Source organism: Theropithecus gelada, chromosome 13 (genome assembly GCF_003255815.1).
Source record: "Theropithecus gelada isolate Dixy chromosome 13, Tgel_1.0, whole genome shotgun sequence".
In the NCBI taxonomy this organism is placed as follows: Eukaryota; Metazoa; Chordata; class Mammalia; order Primates; family Cercopithecidae; genus Theropithecus; species Theropithecus gelada.
The window spans coordinates 93,975,564-93,993,387 of NC_037681.1; the positions used below are offsets into that span (position 1 = coordinate 93,975,564).

Sequence of the window (17,824 nt, forward strand, 5' to 3'; positions counted from 1 at the left end):
TCTGAGACAGGGCCTCACTCAGTTACCTAAGCTGAAGTGTACAGTGGCGTGATCTCAGCTCACTGTAACCTCCACCTCCCTGGCTCGATATCCTCCCACCTCAGCTTCCCAAGTAGCTAGCACTGCAGGCACATGCCCAGCTAATTTTTCAATTGGGTTTTACTATGTTGCCCAGAGTAGTCTCGAATTCCTGGGCTCAAGCAATTCTCCCACCTCAGTCTCCCAAAGTGCTAGGATTACAGGTGTGAGCAACTGTGCCCGCTGGCAAGTCTCGCTAATACTTCATTCCACTGGGCTACCTGCCTTTGTACACTTGAGCTGCAGAAAGACCATGATAACACAGATGACCAAGTGTGGCCACAATACCATTTACTTCTCTGGGGCAGATATACCAGTTTCACCATCTTTTTTATTGGATACAGAGCCATAAATTCTCTGATGCCCATGTGAGTCCTTTTAAATACATACACTCAGGTACATTCAGCAAAGGGCATCTTATGGGTGACATGGAGCAAAGTGCTGGGATGGCGATGCCTGGGTGGGGCAGAGAAGTGTGGCCAGGAAAGGCCCCCTGGGGGCTGGAGGTACAGGCACCACTTCAGAAACAAAAATAAAACCAAAAATTGCTTTCCACCCCTCTGCCTATGCTTGGGGCTGGGGAAGCTACCCTCTCACACTCGGGCCCATTATAGCCTAGCTGTGCAGGAAGGCAGGGCCTAAGGGCCAGTTATGGAGGTCACCCACCAGTGGTGCCCACTAGAACCAAGCCTGCTGGCATCAGCCACAAGGCAAGCCTGGGTCACCTCAGGCCTCTGCCCTGGATACAAGACCCTTGCCAGGGCAGAGCTGAGGCTGGCAAGCCCAAGGCCAAGCCTCCCTTGGCCCATGCTGGCAGTGGCAGAGGAGGCTTAGTCTCATGGTGGGGAGCCTGCCTGATTGTCAGGGCAGCCTTGGGACTGGCTGAGGTCCCAAGGGGTTGGGGAGGGAGTCGTTGCCTTAGCTGGCCCTGGTATTCTGATCTTTACCCAATCCTAAACCTTATCCTCAGGCAAGGGCTGCAGATGAACACACTTGTCCAGGAATACATACATACACACAATACACACCAATATATACAGAAATGCAGGCCGGGCACAAGGCTGGGTGAGAAAGCATGGCCACTGGGGTAGAGAGAAGGACCAGGCCCCCAGGGGAAGGAAGTTACACTCATCAGGGACTGACAGGCTAGGACATGTCCCATGGGTTCGAGTTAACTTCTGTGGGCACTTGGGCCATATACCCACTCACTATCTCTCCTGTTTTTACCCCAAGTCCAACAGGAACTGGGACTTTGGCACCAATAGTCACTCTGGGAAGGCCTCCTTCAACTTAGCGCCTTAGAGGGATTGGGGCCCAGGTGACTTCCCACCTGTGGCCCCAAAGATTAGAGACTAGGACCAGGGTAATAGGCAGGACCCAAAGGCAAGGGATGGAGCCAAACCTTGGAGTAGGAGGCCTTGGGAAGGAGGCCCTTTTTTTTTTTTTCCCCCCCCTTTCGAGGCAATTCCTGAGGGGCTGGCTCAGACTCGAGTGTCACAGGACCAAGAAAACAGGAGCTGCCTTGATCCTTAGGTGGTCTCTCCTGGCTGGGGAAAGGCCGTGGTGCTGGGCAGCCCACCCTCTTTATTCCCGCAGGGATGCATGTAAGTGCATCTTCATTTCCTGTCGGTGCTGTGGGGAAGCAGCCTAAATAAAGCATAAAGTACTTAAGCCAAGTACACCAACCTCCCAGGTAGGCACTGGAGCCAGACTGGATGGCAGGGGGTGGTAGAAACACCAAGTGGCCACCCCCACTGGGCCTCTACACATACCTGGGTCCCCTGGAGCAGGGCTGCTTGCTCTCAGATATTCCTTTCTTGCATCTTACTGGGTATGAGATGTGGAGGGATCCCTTTGGGTGGGTAAAGATGGATGAAATGCTTCTGGGGATAGCCAGGCCCTCTGTCCTTGTTCCCATCCTCAGCCCTAGCTGTATGGTTGCCAAAGAAATCAATGCATAGAGCCTCCCAGCAAGCAAAAGCTCCCTACTCAGCAGCAGGGCTCATCCCCAAGGAAAGAACAAAAGAAGAGCGTCAAGGGGCTGGTGGGGCAGGGGCTGCAAAGCTGCCAGTGCTCAGGCATGCATGAAGGCTGGGGGGCACAAGTCTGTCAGCCCGGGGGTGCATGTGCAGTGGGATACTCTGACCTCTCATTCCTGCTGCAAAGGATTGGGCCTGCTCACACATATCCTTCACACACAGCCAGAACAAGGTGGAGGACTGAGGGGCTTTCCTGGAAATAGCCAAACCTGTGGGAAGTGGACGTCCCCCAGGCAGAAGGGTATCTTGTTCACCCCTCTGCCTCCAGTGCTGGTGGTGCTCGGTACTGTTGCACGAATGAATGAATGAGTGAAACGGCAACTAGCGTTCTGGCCTTTCAGCACCACCTTTCTCCCCCCTAGCTCGCTGCCCATATGCCCCAACCTCCTTTCCCAGGGCTAATGCCAGGCATTCTAGTGTGAACCACCCGGAGAGAAGTTGCCCAGAGCCTTGTATTCAGGGATGGAAGGTCCCTGGGACAGAGAAAATCCCTCAGTTGGGCAGGCTGAAGCCAAGCAGGGCATCCCTTTGTGCTTTGTCCAGGAGACAGGGAAGGCAGCACCTCTGGTTCTGGGGTCACAGGGAGCAGGAGCTGCAGGGTACAGTTGGCAAGGCAGGACCAACAAATCCAAGGTATCCAGGCCCTTAGTGGGCCTCCACCTCCCTTCCAGGCCTCTGGAGGAGAGGAAAGAAAGCTGTGCTGCTTTTTCCTGACCCCTGAGGACAGGGCTGGTGCAGGGAGAAGCCAATGGAGCCAGCTGCTCTGGGGTAGGGGCAGGGGGTGCCACACACAGCCAAGGCTTCGTGCAGGACTGGGCAGGGAGTTGCCAGCATGACACCCTTGGTATTTTAGATTTTCAAAGGGCAGGGACAGAACAAGCCACAGGAGGAAAAGTCAACAATGATAGCAAGATCTGGGACAGAGCTAGGGAGTGATGCCATGGGAGCTGGGTGTGCTGCTGCGTCCGTGGGGTCCCAGCTCTGGAGGACTCTTTACAAGGTAACCGAGGGCTGGGTCTTCATGTCCAAGCCAGGTTGCGTTAGGGAGTTGGGTTCCTGGGAAGGACTGGGTAACGAGGGGACCCCATCCCCAGCCAGGACCAGCAGCCTAATGGCTAGGGCTGGGAGCTGATCCTATCTAGGAGAGAAAGAAACCCTAAGATAGATCTAGTTTAGATGTTTGAAAGAACTTTCCAAATGAAAGTTGGTAGGACCCCCGGCCTCTGAGCCACTATGGGAGTTCTGAGAGGAGGAACTGGGGAGACTTCAAGCCTTTGGAGCCTTGGTTCTGAGACCTGATCCTTTGGGGACTACAAAGGCCAGTGAAAAGCCCCACTGGAATCCTGTGGCTTCTAAGCCAAGTGGCTCCAGCCCAGGTCCAGCACTTCCCCTAGGCAGAAGACCCCAATGCAGCCCTCAGCCCATGGGGCCCGTGGAGACCGAGGAAGGGGGAGTGAGTCTGTTGAGGATGCTCTTCCTCTTCCTTGGCCCCATGGGTCTGGCTCCCTGCCAAGGCTACATCTTCAAGCAAGCTAATTAGACAAGGAAGCAAAGCAAGCCACCCTCCTCCTGGCTTCCTCCACGGCCTCAGCACAGAGGGCGGCCCCGTGCCTCCCTCCCAGACAGCCTTGGTGACCCGAAGGCCATCAGGTTCCTGCCCAAGCACCTGGATTAGAAGGAAATTCTTTGAGGACAGGAAGTACTTCTCACTGTGACAGGGCTGCCTGGGGCTGGGACCTTGACCCTCTGGAGGGTCCCTCAGGAATGAATGTAGGTATAAAAAGGTGTGCCTTTCAGCTTTGAATTTAGCTCTGGTATGCGGTGGGGTGTGGGGTTGGGAGGAGGGGTCTTGTCTTACAGCAATAAATAAGTTTCCTCCCCCTGGCAATCCCCCACCGTGGAAGGGTGGTCTCATCCTGGAGAGAAGTTCTGGGTGACTGTTTCCTTTCCAAACCCACCCCCACTACCCCACTGTACTGCTGCCCCCAGCTTTTGGCTGACCACGTGCCCAGGTTCCTAGGTCTGCCTGTGGTATCCCCAGAAAATGTGGATCCAGAGCCTAGGCAGGCTGTCTGAAGGGGTGCCCCCAGAAGGCTGGGGCAGGGTTGGGGAGAAGAGTCCTCCTTGCCAAGTCTGAGCTGCCCTGTGGAGCCCCCACTGGCCTGGGGCCCCAGAGGCTCCTGACCAGGAGGCTGGGCCTCAGGAAGGAGAGGCTGGCCAGAACAGCTGAGGAGCCACTGGGTGGTTATTGCAGATCCTCCAGGTGATGATGACACCAGGCGCTGGTGGTGACAGCTCCTCAATGGCTGTGCCAGAGGCTGTTCCAGCTGGGGTAGGGTCGGGGTCGGAGGGCAGCTTCTGTCCAAGCCCCTGTACTAGGGAAGCAGTGCCCTGGGTCAGGCCTGTTGCTCCGCTGCTCCAGGAGGAGGACAGGAGATTTGTCAGTCCCCCTCCAGAAGCCAAGGATAACACTTGGCCTCCAAAGGTCTAGTCCAAACCAGGGTCCCTCTGAGGTCCAAAGAGAGTGCCCTGATATGGGGCTGGCAGGGGCCCTGCCGCCCCCTACCCGGGTTAGCAGCCGCCTTCCACCTTGATGTGCAGAATCTTAGAGAAGCCGGGCCTCCGTCGCAGGGCCTGCGGACCGAACCCTGGGTTAGTTCTCCCTCCTGCCACACTCACCCAGGTCACCAGCCCCAGTTTAGGGATGCCACTTGGGGTCTTGGACAGCCTCAGAGCCGACCCCTCACCTGGAGTTTTGTCACCATGTCCTCAAACAGCTTTTGGGCCTCCGGGCTGCTGGGCTCTTTGAAATAATCCGCAATCCCAATCTGGACCACAATCGACTTGAGGTTCCGGCAGATGCCTGAGAAAAGGTGGGCAAGGCAGGGGCGTGTTTGGCCTGGGCTGTGGAGCTGCCTCCTCTCCTCTCACTAATTAATGAAATCAGACAATCAGGTGCCAGCCACCGGGAACACGACACAGGACCCATGCCACCTGGGGGCTTGCGACAAGATGCGGGGAGAGGTAGGTGGGGCTGAGGGACAGGAGAGGCTGCAGTGGCCTCTGGGAGGGTGAGTGGGCAGCCGCCAGTTGTCCAAGGCCTCTAGGAACTTCCCTGACACAGGGGGAAGCTATACCATGGTCTGGGCATTTGGGGATGAATGACAAGGAACAGAGTGGCTGAGGTGAGGCTCGTGGATCCAGGCTCAAGCACAAAGGAGGGGGAGGTGGGACAAACACTTGGGAACAGACGGCTTAAGGAACTGGATATGGCGTGAAGTCGGGGGAGGTGGAGGAAGATCAGATGGCTGAGAAGGGCCTAGAGGTCATGATTCTGGAGGCTGAGCAGTTAGTTCTGGTGATAAAGTCCAGGGCGTGCCATGTGGCTGAAGGGGGAAGAAGGTCTTGGAAAGAGGGTCCTCAGTGCAGGTGGAGTAGTGACTGAGAGTGGAGTGGGTGGTTTGAGAAAGGTGTGGAAGCCAAGGAGGTATGATCTGGAGTCCAGGGAGAGAGGAGTCTTCACCCTGAGAACTGTCCTGGGGCGGGGGGTGGGGGGAGCTTTCACATATCCCATTTAATCCTCTCACCCATCCTAGAAAGTCAACTTAGAAGATGGGAATACAGGACTCAGAGAGGTATAGTAACTTGCCCAACATCACTCAGCTAATAAGTAGCAGAGCCAGACCTGGGACCTAGGTTAGTCAAGCTCCAGAACCAGTGCTCTTAACCTGTCCCCCTGCCTTTGCCCTTGGCTGGAGGCCCTGATCCATCTGCCCCAGTGATAGTTAGGCTACCTGCTGACAGAGCCCCGTGGCAGGTGATAGTCATACCCTGCCCCGCATTCCCCATTGCTCACTGTTGAAGTGCAGCAGGGCCTTAGGGGTGACGGGAGTCGCTGTGAGCACCAGCATCTCCAATCCCTTCAGGCCTTCCCGGCAGACCTCTGCCGCCACCTCTTGGGTGATCTCTGACACATGGTCAAGCTCCAGGACCTGCAGCCGCATGCAGTTTCTCGCTAGGAAGAGGAAGAAGGGGGATCCTGCTGACAAACCCCCCAGGTCACCCCTGCAGCCAGCACCCTGGCCACCACTCTTCCACCTGCCACCACCCAGGCTGCAGCCCCAGGCCCTGTGGGATTTCACTGGGCAGCACTGCACCCATGCCTGCTTCTTACTACCCGCCACCCCAGTCCAAGGAAAGACTCACCAAGTGATGCCAGGCCCTGCACCCCACAGCCGGCACCCCCGACCCCCAGGGCCCGCAGGTGGGGCCAACAGCGACCAATCATCTGCAGGCAGCGGTTACTGAAGCGCGTGGGCTGCTGGCTGGAGAACGGGAAGGGGGAGCCGTCAGGGAGGTCTTCGGATGCCTAACGCCCCAGCATGCTCCTCCTGTGGGACCCCTCCCTGATTCAGGCAAGCGTTCCTCCAACAACCCAGCTGGTCAAGTCAGAAAACTGGGATCATCCCTGACTCCTCTGCCCTCATCTCATCCACCAAGTCCTGCAGATTCTGATTCCCAAGCACTCTTTTTTCTTTTTTTTTTTTGAGACAGGGACTCATTCTACCACCCAGGCAGGAGTGCAGTGGTGCAATTTCGGCTCACTGCAACCTCTGCCTCCTGAGTTCAAGCGATTCTCCTGCCTCAGCCTCCCAAGTAGCTGGGACTACAGGCATGCGCCACCATGCCTGGCTCATTTTCTTGTACTTTTAGTAGAGACGGGGTTTCACCATGTTGGCCAGGCTGGTCTCAAATTCCTGGCCTCAAGTGATCCACCGCCTCGGCCTCCCAAAGTGCTGGGATTACAGGTGTAAGCCACTGTGCCCGGCCTTAACTACTCTTGAACCCACAGTTCAGACCACCATTGGCATTCTCTGGGTTAACACTAGTCTCCCTGCCATCTCATCCTCCACACTGTAGACAGGGAGCCCTTCATTCCTACAGCCACTCACTCCGCCATTCAGCAAGTGGTTATCAAGTCAACAATAACTGAGCTAGGCCCTGGGGTGCAGTGCTGACAACATAGACATGGTCCCTGCCCTCAAAGAGTGGACAGTCTCTTTGGTGGCAGGAAAGTGGTGAGGGGCATAGAACATTACCAGTCTGATCTTAATCCCTTTCTTAAAATCTAAAATCCCCCCAAATAGCTTCCAATACTTTCTAGATAAAATGCAAAAAACCTAAATTCCTTAGCAAGGCCCTTCCTGATTGCCCCAACTTTCCTTTCCATTCACACCAAACGCCATTTCCCTGAACACTTCATCCCTCATCATTTGCCCAGGCAACAGACATCTCTCTGGCTGGCATCTATTATGTACTTGATACCAGGGATACAGAAATGGACATTCCTAGATTCTGCCTTGAGAACCACCCGCCTAGTGTAGGAGATCGAAATATCAAGAAATTATTGCAAAGTAGGGCTGGGTGTGGTGGCTCATGTCTGTAATCCCAGCACTTTGGGAGGCCGAGGCGGGCAGATCACCTGGGGCCAGGAGTTCGAGATCAGCCTGGCCGACATGGTGAAAGCCCGTCTTTACTACAAATAAAAAAATTAGCCAGGCGTGGTGGCCCATGCCTGTAGTCCCAGCTACTTGGGAGGCTGAGGCAGGAGAATGGCGTAAACCCGGGAGGCGGAGCTTGCAGTGAGCCGAGATCTGGCCACTGCACTCCAGCCTGGGTGACAGACGAGACTCCGTCTCACAAAAGAAAAAAAAAAAAAAAAAAGAAATTATTGCAAAGTAGATGACAGAGGGATCAGGGCAAAATGCAGTGGGGATTGAGGCAGGGGACCAGTGACACGCTCTACCCAGGGTGTTACAGAAGGCACACTGGATGGCTGGGAGGAGCTGTCGCGTGGAGAGGAGCAAAAGAGCCTGGTGTGTTAGAGGAACTCCAAGCAGAGTGAGAAATGATTTCATAACCTGGATTCTCCAACGACCAGCTCTTTCATACACTGACCTCCCTGAACCACCTTTCATATGTCAAACAAAGCTGGTGGTTTTTAGCTGGTGTTTACTGAACAATTACTGTAGACCCTGCAGGCTTTGTGTACCTGATCTCATTTGGGCCAGCAACAGCCCTAATAAGGTCCATAGTTCCTAGTACCACCTTTACTTTGCAGTTTGAGAAACTAAGACACGATTGGGATTCCCAAGGTGGCACTGCCAGTAAGCCAGGACATGACCCCAGGTCTGATTTCATTTACTTATTTATTTATTTATTTATTTTTGAGACAGAGTTTCGCTCTTGTTGCCCAGGCTGGAGTGCAATGGCACAATCTCGGCTCACCGCAACCTCCGCCTCCCAGGTTCAAGTGAGTCTCCTGCCTCAGCCTTTTGAGTAGCTGGGATTACAGGCATGCACCACCATGCTCGCCTAATTTTGTATTTTTAGTAGAGACAGGGTTTCTCCATGTTGGTCAGGCTGGTCTCGAACTCCAGACCTCAGGTGATCCGCCCAAACTGGCCTCTCAAAGTACTGGGATTACAGGTGTAAGTCACTGTAATCAACCAGGTCTGATTTTAAAGCCCTGCTCCTAATGCCTCAATGGACAGATTAATGTGTGTTAATCTGTCCTGATAGTTTGTGGAATGGGCTCAGATCCGCTCAGTCCTCAGCCCCAGACCAGGCCCAACTGTGTTCCCCTCCCATCCCCCAAACCTGCCAGGGCTCACCAGGGGTGAAGTGGTGCCACTTGAAGGGAGACGATCTCTCTGCAGCCTGCGCCCAGGGCCCAAATGACCTCATGGCCCACAGGGTCTGTGGCACTCCTGTGAAAAGACAAGGCTGCTGGTAATCCCAAGACTTTGGGAGGTCAAGGCTGGGGTTGGGGATCACCTGAGCCCAGGAGTTCTAGACCAGCTTGGGCAATATGGTGAGCCCCCGTTTCTATTAAAAAAAAGAGAGAGAGAAAATGAAAAGATATAAGACAAAGCTGGAGTTGCCCACTCTTGGTGGCCTCTGCTCTTGCCAAAGCTTCCTTCCCTTCAGCCATAGAGTTCTTGGATCCCTTTGCTTGAGAACCCTGGGGGAAGCTATGCAGCACCTAGGGATGCCGTGGGACCCTGGGCCTAGAGGGAACAGGCTATGCTTCTAGTCGGTTGACCCACCTGTAGGTGACAGCCTGCAGGGCACGGCAGTAGCAACTGGCCAGCCAGAGCGAGCGGTCGGTGAGGATGTTTGGACAGTGGGAGATGCGCAGGATCAGCAGGTTCCCCCCAGCTGCCTTCAGCAGGGACTCCAGCCCAGCTTCCAAGCAGCCCCTGGAGATGACCAAGAGGTCAGAGAGCTGGCCACCTCCTCCTCTGGGAAACATCCTTACTTAATTCCAGGTCTGTGGCCCAACAGCACCCAGCACCCACCCACTGCAGGCCTCACCGGGTGCTACGGGCATACTCCTCCTTGCTCTCCTTCTTTCCCCGCTGCCGGGGCTTCAAGTTCTGCAGCGTCAGAGAGTGGGCCTGGGTGCACCACTGAGCCAGCATTGCCAGGAACTGTGGGGGAGGGGAAGAGTATTTGGAGATGAAGGGGTCTGCACTTGGTTGGCTGGAGGTGGGCCAGCCCCGGATAGGAGGCTGCATGAGAGCATTTCAGGGAAGCCAGGTTGGTGCTACAGTGTTGTAAGGGTTGCAAGGACCAGACCTTCAGGGGCCAGATTCTACCCACGGGGAAAGGTGGGTTCACAGCAGGGCACAGAAGGCAGGCAGGGGCAGGCACCTTGGAGCAGACACGGGCATTCTCAAGCAGCACCCTTGTCCAGACTGCAGGGTGGCGGGCCACGAAGCGCCAGTCCCGGCAGACCTCAGCGGCGTGCAGCAGTGTGCGTGTGTCCAGGTAGGTGAAGATGCAGAAGAGGGCGGCTCGCATCTTCAGGATCTCTGGGCTGATGACCTCATTGGAGCGTGAGGGGCTGCCCCTCTCTGCTCGCCGACCCCGTCCACTGCCTCCCTCAGGGCGGGCTGCAGAATACAAGGGTTTCAAAAGTAGGCGTGGAGGGTCAAGGCTGGTATGGGGATGTGTGTGGGGAGCTGGGGCAGGGTAGGAGCTGCAGAGCAATGGGCATGCTGTGGTACCAGGGCCTAGGGAGGAAGGAAAAGGGGCCTCTGCATCCCTGTCCTTTGCAGTACCCCATCTCCAGTTTTACAAATTACAAAAAGGCATCCCTTGTGTAACCTTTCTTTTTAAGGTTATATATCATTCAAACTCACCCCCTACATGAGGCAACTATCAGATTTGGAGAGGGAAAGGGGTTGGGGGGTGCTGCAGTATAAACTGGGCCTCTGGAAACAGAAGGTGGGCATGGGGCTACCCAGAACATGGGGTGCAGCTACAAGCCTGACCCTAGCCTAGCCCTCTCACCTCCCAGCCCACCCACATATGTGTGGGGCCTTCTGTGAATATGGTGGGAGGCCTCTCCCCCACTGCACCAGGGGCTTCAGAGTTGGGAGGCAACAATCAACTGCTGTCCTATAAGTGTTGATGAGCCCACCACGTGAATGGACCCCCCCCGTCCCCCGGATGTGGCATCCTTGTGCATCAGACAATCTGAGCATACTTTTGCCGCTGCAGCCCTGCCCTGTCACAAGAGTTCCTGCCCTAGGCTTGAAGGGTGCTATGTAGGAGGGGTGGGCAAGTCTGGGGAAAGGGAAGGGGGGTGTAGGAGCCCAGGAGATTCACTGCCTCAGACCTGTGTCCCCCTGCCAACCCTTCCGGGACCTACCTGAGAGCCGGCAGCTGCTCAATGGCCCAGCCATAGCAGGCCCGGGGCGGGGCGCATCCAACGGGCCCTCAGCCTCTGACTCAGTGGTTCGGGAGCCAACGTCAGAGACATCACCCTCTTCCCCCTCAGTGCTGTGTCGGCGGGGTCTGCGCTGCCAGTTCTGGATGGCCTGGCGCCGCAGGCCTGAGCTGCGAGGGGGCTGGGACCGCTCTGAGCCCCCGTTGGTAGCCTGGGCCCGTGTGCCCAAGCCCCCAGGGCCACTGTCCTCAGGGGCCCCCTCCTCCGGCCTGGGCAGCTCCAGACTGTCACTGTCATAGCAGCCTGAGCTCTGGGATGCGGCTGGCACACGGCTGGAGGCCCTGGGGCAGGGTGGATCACACAGTAAGGGGTGAGAGGCACCAGGCCTGCCCAAACTCCCCACCCTGCCCCTACCGTCGGCTGAGGGCAGCCCACCCACACTGCTTTCCAAAAGCCCCCTCTGGGTGTGGAAAGGCAGACACACGTGACCCGGGGGGTTAGGGACAGGAGGATGACACAAGCCCCAGACAGGTCAGCGGATCTTTCCAGGGCGAGGGTGGGCTGCATGGGGTGGGCTGGGCCCAAGGCTTACCCTGTGCTGGGAGAGGAGCCATGCCGTGACACTGCATATGTGCTAGGCACGGCCGGGCCCGCGTGGTGTTCTCGCTGTGGGCCCCCAGAGCAGGAGGTAAAGGAGAGGGGCGGAGGAGGCAAGAGGATGAGCAGGAATAGCAGGGGAAACAGGGAAAAAGATGGAGAGGAAATGGGGGAGAGGAGAGAGAAGGGAAAACAGTTGGGAAAGATGGACAAATGGACAGACAGACAGCCCAGAGAGGCAGGTTCACCAGCCCCTCCCCACACCCACCCAACACCCCGGACCCCAGCTTGTGGTTCCTGGACTCTCATTTGCAGGGATGGGCAGAGATAGCCCCTGAGGGCTGGGGTCACTGAATCATATCTCACTACAGCCTCGGGGGCTGGCACTGGCACTCCTGCCCAATCAGAGGGTCTCCCCGTTCCTGGCATCTGCTCGTGGGGGAAAAGCCAAAGAAGGGGCGAATGGGGCATCATAGGGAGATATCCAGCCACGTGAAAGGTGAGGTTGTGGGGGACCAGGTGTGCAGGTAGAGGAGAGAAAGCAGGTGGGCACTCACCATTCTGCCTGGGCCCCGGGCATTGGGGCCAGCACCACCGCCCCCACCTCCACGGCCCAGGCTGGCACTGGGCGTGCTGCCACAGCTGCTGCTGATGACCTGCAGCTGTCGCTCGGCACGGTCAGCCCGCTCAAGGAGTTCCTCAATGAACTGCTGCAGCCGCAGCTTGGCACTGGCCTCCCGCGCCGCTGTCTCCTTCAGGAACTGGTCAATCTGCACCACCTCCCTGGGCCCAGAGCAGTCTCTTACCCCAGAGCCTCAGCCTGCCTGCCCACCCACCCTCTGGAGGAGAGCCTGGCCAGTGCGGGGAGACACCGGCACAGCTGCCTGCGGTGTCTGCTAACGGTCACATGGGTTCCTGCAGAACAGGCCTAGCCCCGCACGATGATACATACAGAAATGCATGCATGCACTCCGAGCCACACACTCACACCCCACCTACCCGGCCCCAGACCCTGCTCTCCACAGAAATACTACACACCCCGCTCTCCACGGAAATACTCAGGCATACTCAGTCCCACACAACCACTCGAGGCACACACACATCCCCACACACGTACCCCATGTACATTCATATGCCATAACCAGACACATCTCTCTCATACAGAAACACAGACATGTTCAGTCACATGTGCATGGCCTTCAATACCCAGCATCCCAACACAGAACACTCCTAGGCACATACTTAGAGCCACCAGCCATGTCACATATCCCCACACAGAGGCCCATTACACAGCCCCAGGCACAGCCCCACACATTCATGTTCGTGTACTCACATCATTTTCCAGCTCGGGCATGTGCTCACGTGTGAGACACGCAAAGAACCATGGAGGCACAGTACCACCGACACAGTCAAACATACTTTCAAGAACCTTCAAAAATACACGCTAAGTCACATCACCCCACAGAGGAATACACTCAAATGCGGAAGCATACTGATAGTTTGCACCAACTTCTAGGAGCTGCATGAACACATGGCACACTTAGAATCACGTGTGTACTTACTCCCAGATGCATTCCCGGTTGTTTGTGCATCCATTCAACATTTATTGAGCACCCTCTAGGTGCCAGGCACTGTTCTAGGTATTGGGGAAATAGCAGTGAACAACTCCTGCCTTTATGGAGTTTACATCACAATGGGGACACATAAATAACATCTATATACAAATGCTCCTTGGCTTACAATGGGGATACATCCCCGTCAGCCCATTGTAAGTTGAAAATATCATCAGTCAAAAATGCATGTAATGCACTTACCCTACTGAACACCAGTGCTTAGCCTGGCTTGCCTTAAATGTGCTCAGAGCACTTCTATTAGCCTACAGTTGGACAAAATCACTGAACACAAAGTCTATTTTATAAAAAAAAGTGTTGATCTCATGTAATTTATTGAATACTGTACTAAAGAAACAGTATGGTTGTACATACTGTTTTTCATTTTCACACAGTACAGTTTCTACGGACTGCGTGATGCTTTTGTAGCATCGGAAAATCTAAAAATTGTGTCAAACCATCGTAAGTCAGGGGTCATCTGTAGTTCATAATCCTACATTTAAAGACCAGAGAAATGAAGAAGACTGAGACAGATAGAAGGAAATTCCAAGAGTGTCCTGGAAGCCAAGGGAAGAAGGCATGTCAGGGATCAGCTATGTCAAATGCCACCAATGGGCCAAGTAAGACCATGGCTAGGCCTTAGCAACAGAAAGGTCACTGGTGACATGGGGACCCTGGTAGAGGTGGAAACCCGATCAGCCTGGGTTCAAGAGAGAAAGTGAGGAAACAAATTGGAGACAAGAAGTATAAACAAATACAAGGAGTTTTCTGTAAGGAGAGAAAAGGAGTAGTAGCTTAAAGGGAAGAGGGTTGTGGTAGATGAGAGAAATAACATTCTGTATGCTTTTAGAAATATGCAGAAACAGGCTGGGCGCGGTGGCTCACGCCTGTAATCCCAGCACTTTGGGAGGCCGAGGAGGGCTGATCACGAGGTCAGGAGATGGGAGACCATCCTGACTAAAATGGTGAAACCCCGTCTCTACTAAAAAAAAATATATATATATATATATGTATATACAAAAAATTAGCCGGGGGTGGTGGCGGGCGCCTGTAGTCCCAGCTACTCGGGAGGCTGAGGCAGAATGGCGTGAACCCAGGAGGCGGAGGCTGCAGTGAGGCGAGATCACGCCACTGCACTCCAGCCTGGGCAACAGAGCAAGACTCTGTCACACACAAAAAAAAAAAAAAAAAAAAAGAAAAGAAAAGAAAAGAAAAGAAATATGCAGAAACAGAAAATCTGATGATGGGAGAGGGGAGAGTTGAGTTATGTCTTTGGGTAGACAAAAGAGAAGAGGATCTGGTGCCAAAATGCAGGAGTTGGCTTGTCTAGGACAGAGAAGAAGAAAGGCAGCCTTCACAAAGAGGCACAGGGTCACACTGCCATGTCCTCACAGTACCAAACACACATCATCATGACACTCTTGGCCCCACATGCATGCTACTGGCCACAGATCCTCTATTACAAAGCCATGGCCACATACAGACACACTCAGGCACGCCCACGGTGGTGGTGGCGGCGGCACAGTGACCCGCACAGGCACCACCACCCACAGGGCCCCGAGGGTCTACTCACTGCTGCTTGCGGCTCAGCTCCTGTTCCTTGTGCACCAGGTCCTGCTTGAGTGAGGCCAGAAGCTCTACGCTCACGTCCACCTGGCGGGAAAGCTCAGACGCGCGCTCCTCCAGCTCCTCCTTCTCGCGCCCAAGCCTCGCACTCTCCTGCCGCGCAGTCTCCAGCTCCGCCGCCTTGCGCTCCAGCTCGGCCTGCAGCCGGCCCACCTGGCCCGCGATCTTCTGCTCCACCTCCTCGCTCAGGCGCTCCAGCCGCCGGTCCACCTCCAGCTTCTCCAGCGCGCGGATCTTGAGGCGCGCCAGGCCCTCTTCGTAGGCCACATCGGCAGGTGAGGGGGACGCGGGCGAAGCGGAGGCAGGCCCGGGGCAAGGGCCGGGGCCAGGCCCAGGCGGCGGCGTCGAGCACGCCGAGGACGTCACGGACTTGCGGGCGAACAGCTCCCCCAGCGGGATCTCGATCTCGCGCAGCGCATAGCGAGCGGCAGCGGCGGGCACGAGGCCCGGCTCGGCCAACTCCTCGCAGGGCAGGCTGGCGGGCACCAGGTCGCCGGGGAAGTGTGCGAGGGGCGCGTGGTGGTGGTGGTGGTGCAGCAGGTGCGGCGCCGCGGGCGACGGCCCGGCCGCCTGCTCCTTGCCCTGGAAGGACGTGCTCTCGAAGACCTCGCGCCGGGCGCCGGGCACGGCCAGCAGGGCGGCGGGCTCGGGCGCCAGCGGGAAGCCCGAGGCGGCCGCCGCGGCGGCTGCTGCAGCGGCGGCGCCGTCGCAAATGCTGTTGGTCTTGGAGAGGATGTAGAGCGTCTCGTAGGTGTGGCTGTACTCCAGGTGCGCGCGCAGCGACGACAGGCTCCGGAAGCGCTTGTGCTCCCCGCAGCGGGGGCAGCGGTACGGCAGGTCCAGCGAGGCCATGGCCCCGCCGCCCCCGCGGCACGCGGGCTCCACCGCGGCCGCCCCGCCGGTCAGCCGGGCGCGCTCATGGGGGACCGCGGGCCAGGCCCCCTGCGGGGTCAGGAAGGCTCAGGGCGCCCGCGGCCCGGGGCGAGGAGGCTGGAAGAGACGCGATGAGTCTTAGGAAGAGGGTATCACTGCGCCTACCCCGGCTCCCAGTCCTCATCCCCCCAGCCATGAGGAAACAGCATCGAGGGGCAAGGGGCGACCTCCCAGAGGAGGCTGGCCTGCTCTGGCACCTGTGCGAGGGCCTGTATATGTGCAAGAGAGAGAGAGCGAGAGAATGAGATAATCTGTTTTTAAAGGGGCTGGCTCGTAATTACTTTTATTTATAATGGTTCCAACCTGGAAACGACCCAAGTGCCCATCAATGGTAGAATGGTTAAACTGTAGCATGTTAATGATGGAATCTACCCAGCAATAAGAAAAGAAACTATTGGTACACACAGTGACGTGGATGAGTCCATCCAATATTATGTTGCATGAAAGAAGCCAGACCAAAGAGTGCATGCTGTAGAATGCCAGAGAGATGGAGTTCAAGAACAGACACAATTGATGATGAAGTCAGCATAGAGGTCCCCAGCTGGGGGCTACATGGACTGGGAAGGGGCAGGAGGCAGCTTTATGTGATGCGGAGAATGTTCTATATCTGCTCTGGGTGGTGGTTATACAGTTGTGTACATATTTAAATAATCATCAAGCTGTATACTTAAGATGAGTGTAAAAATCCTTGGAAAGAAGATGCTTATTTTCAGTTTTTGCAGACTGCACCCCCACACAGGCTGGAACTATTGGTACCATGTTTCAGTAACCAAAACATCACTCTACCTAATGACATCACTTGTGTCACTGTTTGTTTTGTCCCGACTTCTGCACCACATCCTCCTATCCCTATCACTCCAAGCCCGTAGGTCTTTTTCTCAGACCTAGAAAAGGTGAGGTAGGCTTCCAGTAAGTGTCCCTGCCCCACCTTTACCCCAAGGGCTTTATTATCCATCCTCCCCACACCCCTTTTGGCACAAGGTCCCTCCATCCCCCCACCAATTCTGGCATTCCAACCCTCCTCACCGTCAACTCCTGCTGCCCCTCCAGATCTGGCTTCCTGTCACCCTTCTCCTACCTTGTGGGGTCTCCATCCCATTCCTCACTGCCATCCTCTTTCTAACTGTCTGCAATCAGCCTTCCACTGCCCTGTGATCAAGGTCACAGACCACCTGCTGATCAGTTAAGCCAGTTGTCATCAACCCGACTTGGTCCCATGGCTGATACTGTTGACCCCTCCATCTTCACAGGCTGCCATGAGCTTTCCGGTCTGGATTTTCCCATGGGTTCTGCAACTTCCTGTTCTTGCTGCCTTCCTAAACGTCCTCATTCCCTGAGGTCTGCCTCTGGAGCCCTCCATCTCTATCCTCCCCCCAGGAAGGCAGTCGGCTTCCCTCCCACAGGTTTACTCGCACCTGTAAGCTCTACTTCTCCATCCTGACCTGCCGCAGAGTTCTGTTGCCTTCTGGCATTTCCACAGGATGTATGGGTGGATGTCTGTTCCCTTTGCCAGCCCAGCATCCAGTCCTCCTCCTGGTAACAGCACCCTGCTTTGACCATAGGGAACCATCCTTCCCCACTTTCTCAGTCCACATGGTCTTGGGGATGTGACATAGACCTGGCAAATCCCCAGTCCTGGGGTAAACATGGAGCACCAAAGTTGAGCCAGTGAGCCCCAGGACTGTTCTAGAATGACTGAGGGAAAGCATTGTCTTTGGGATCAGGTTTCTAAGCTGATGGAGAAGGCCGGTGCTGCTGGGGCCATCCTTTCTCCTTTTGGGAGGAGACACCTGGGAATGAAGCCAACCCAAAGAAGCAAAACTTAGATGGAGAAAGACATTCCTCACAGACACTGTTTGAGAGCCTGGCCTGTTCAGTTACACAAACTAATCAATTCTGCACCGCCACCCCCTTTTTTATGAGATGGAGTCTCACTCTTTCACCCGGGCTAGAATGCAGTCGTGCAGTCTCAGCTCACTACAACCTCCCCCTCTGAAGTTCAAGCGATTCTCCTGCCTCAGGAGTCCCAAGTAGCTGGGACTACAGGCATGTGCCACCACGCCCAGCTAACTGTTGTATTTTTAGTAGAGACAGGATTTCACCATGGTGGCCAGGCTAGTCTCGAACTCCTGGCCTCAAGTGATCCACCTGCCTCAGCCTTTGAAAGTGTTGGGATTACAGGTGTGAGCTACTGCACCTAGCCC

At 55.7% G+C, this 17,824-nt stretch overlaps 1 protein-coding gene across 1 annotated transcript; it reads right to left on the minus strand.

Annotated features, from left to right (window-relative positions):
- Positions 1-381: 381 nt before the first annotated feature.
- On the minus strand, positions 382-15,539 carry FBXO41 (F-box protein 41). The gene is made up of 12 exons (XM_025405680.1): positions 14,635-15,539; positions 12,009-12,234; positions 11,447-11,520; positions 10,837-11,195; positions 9,834-10,075; positions 9,495-9,610; positions 9,227-9,379; positions 8,792-8,887; positions 6,324-6,442; positions 5,974-6,132; positions 4,865-4,980; positions 382-4,751 (listed from the first exon to the last, which is right to left on the minus strand). The coding sequence occupies exons 1-12, from the start codon at positions 15,537-15,539 to the stop codon at positions 4,689-4,691; spliced, it is 2,628 nt and encodes an 875-aa protein (XP_025261465.1). The 3' UTR covers positions 382-4,688.
- Between the last annotated feature and the right edge of the window lie 2,285 nt (positions 15,540-17,824).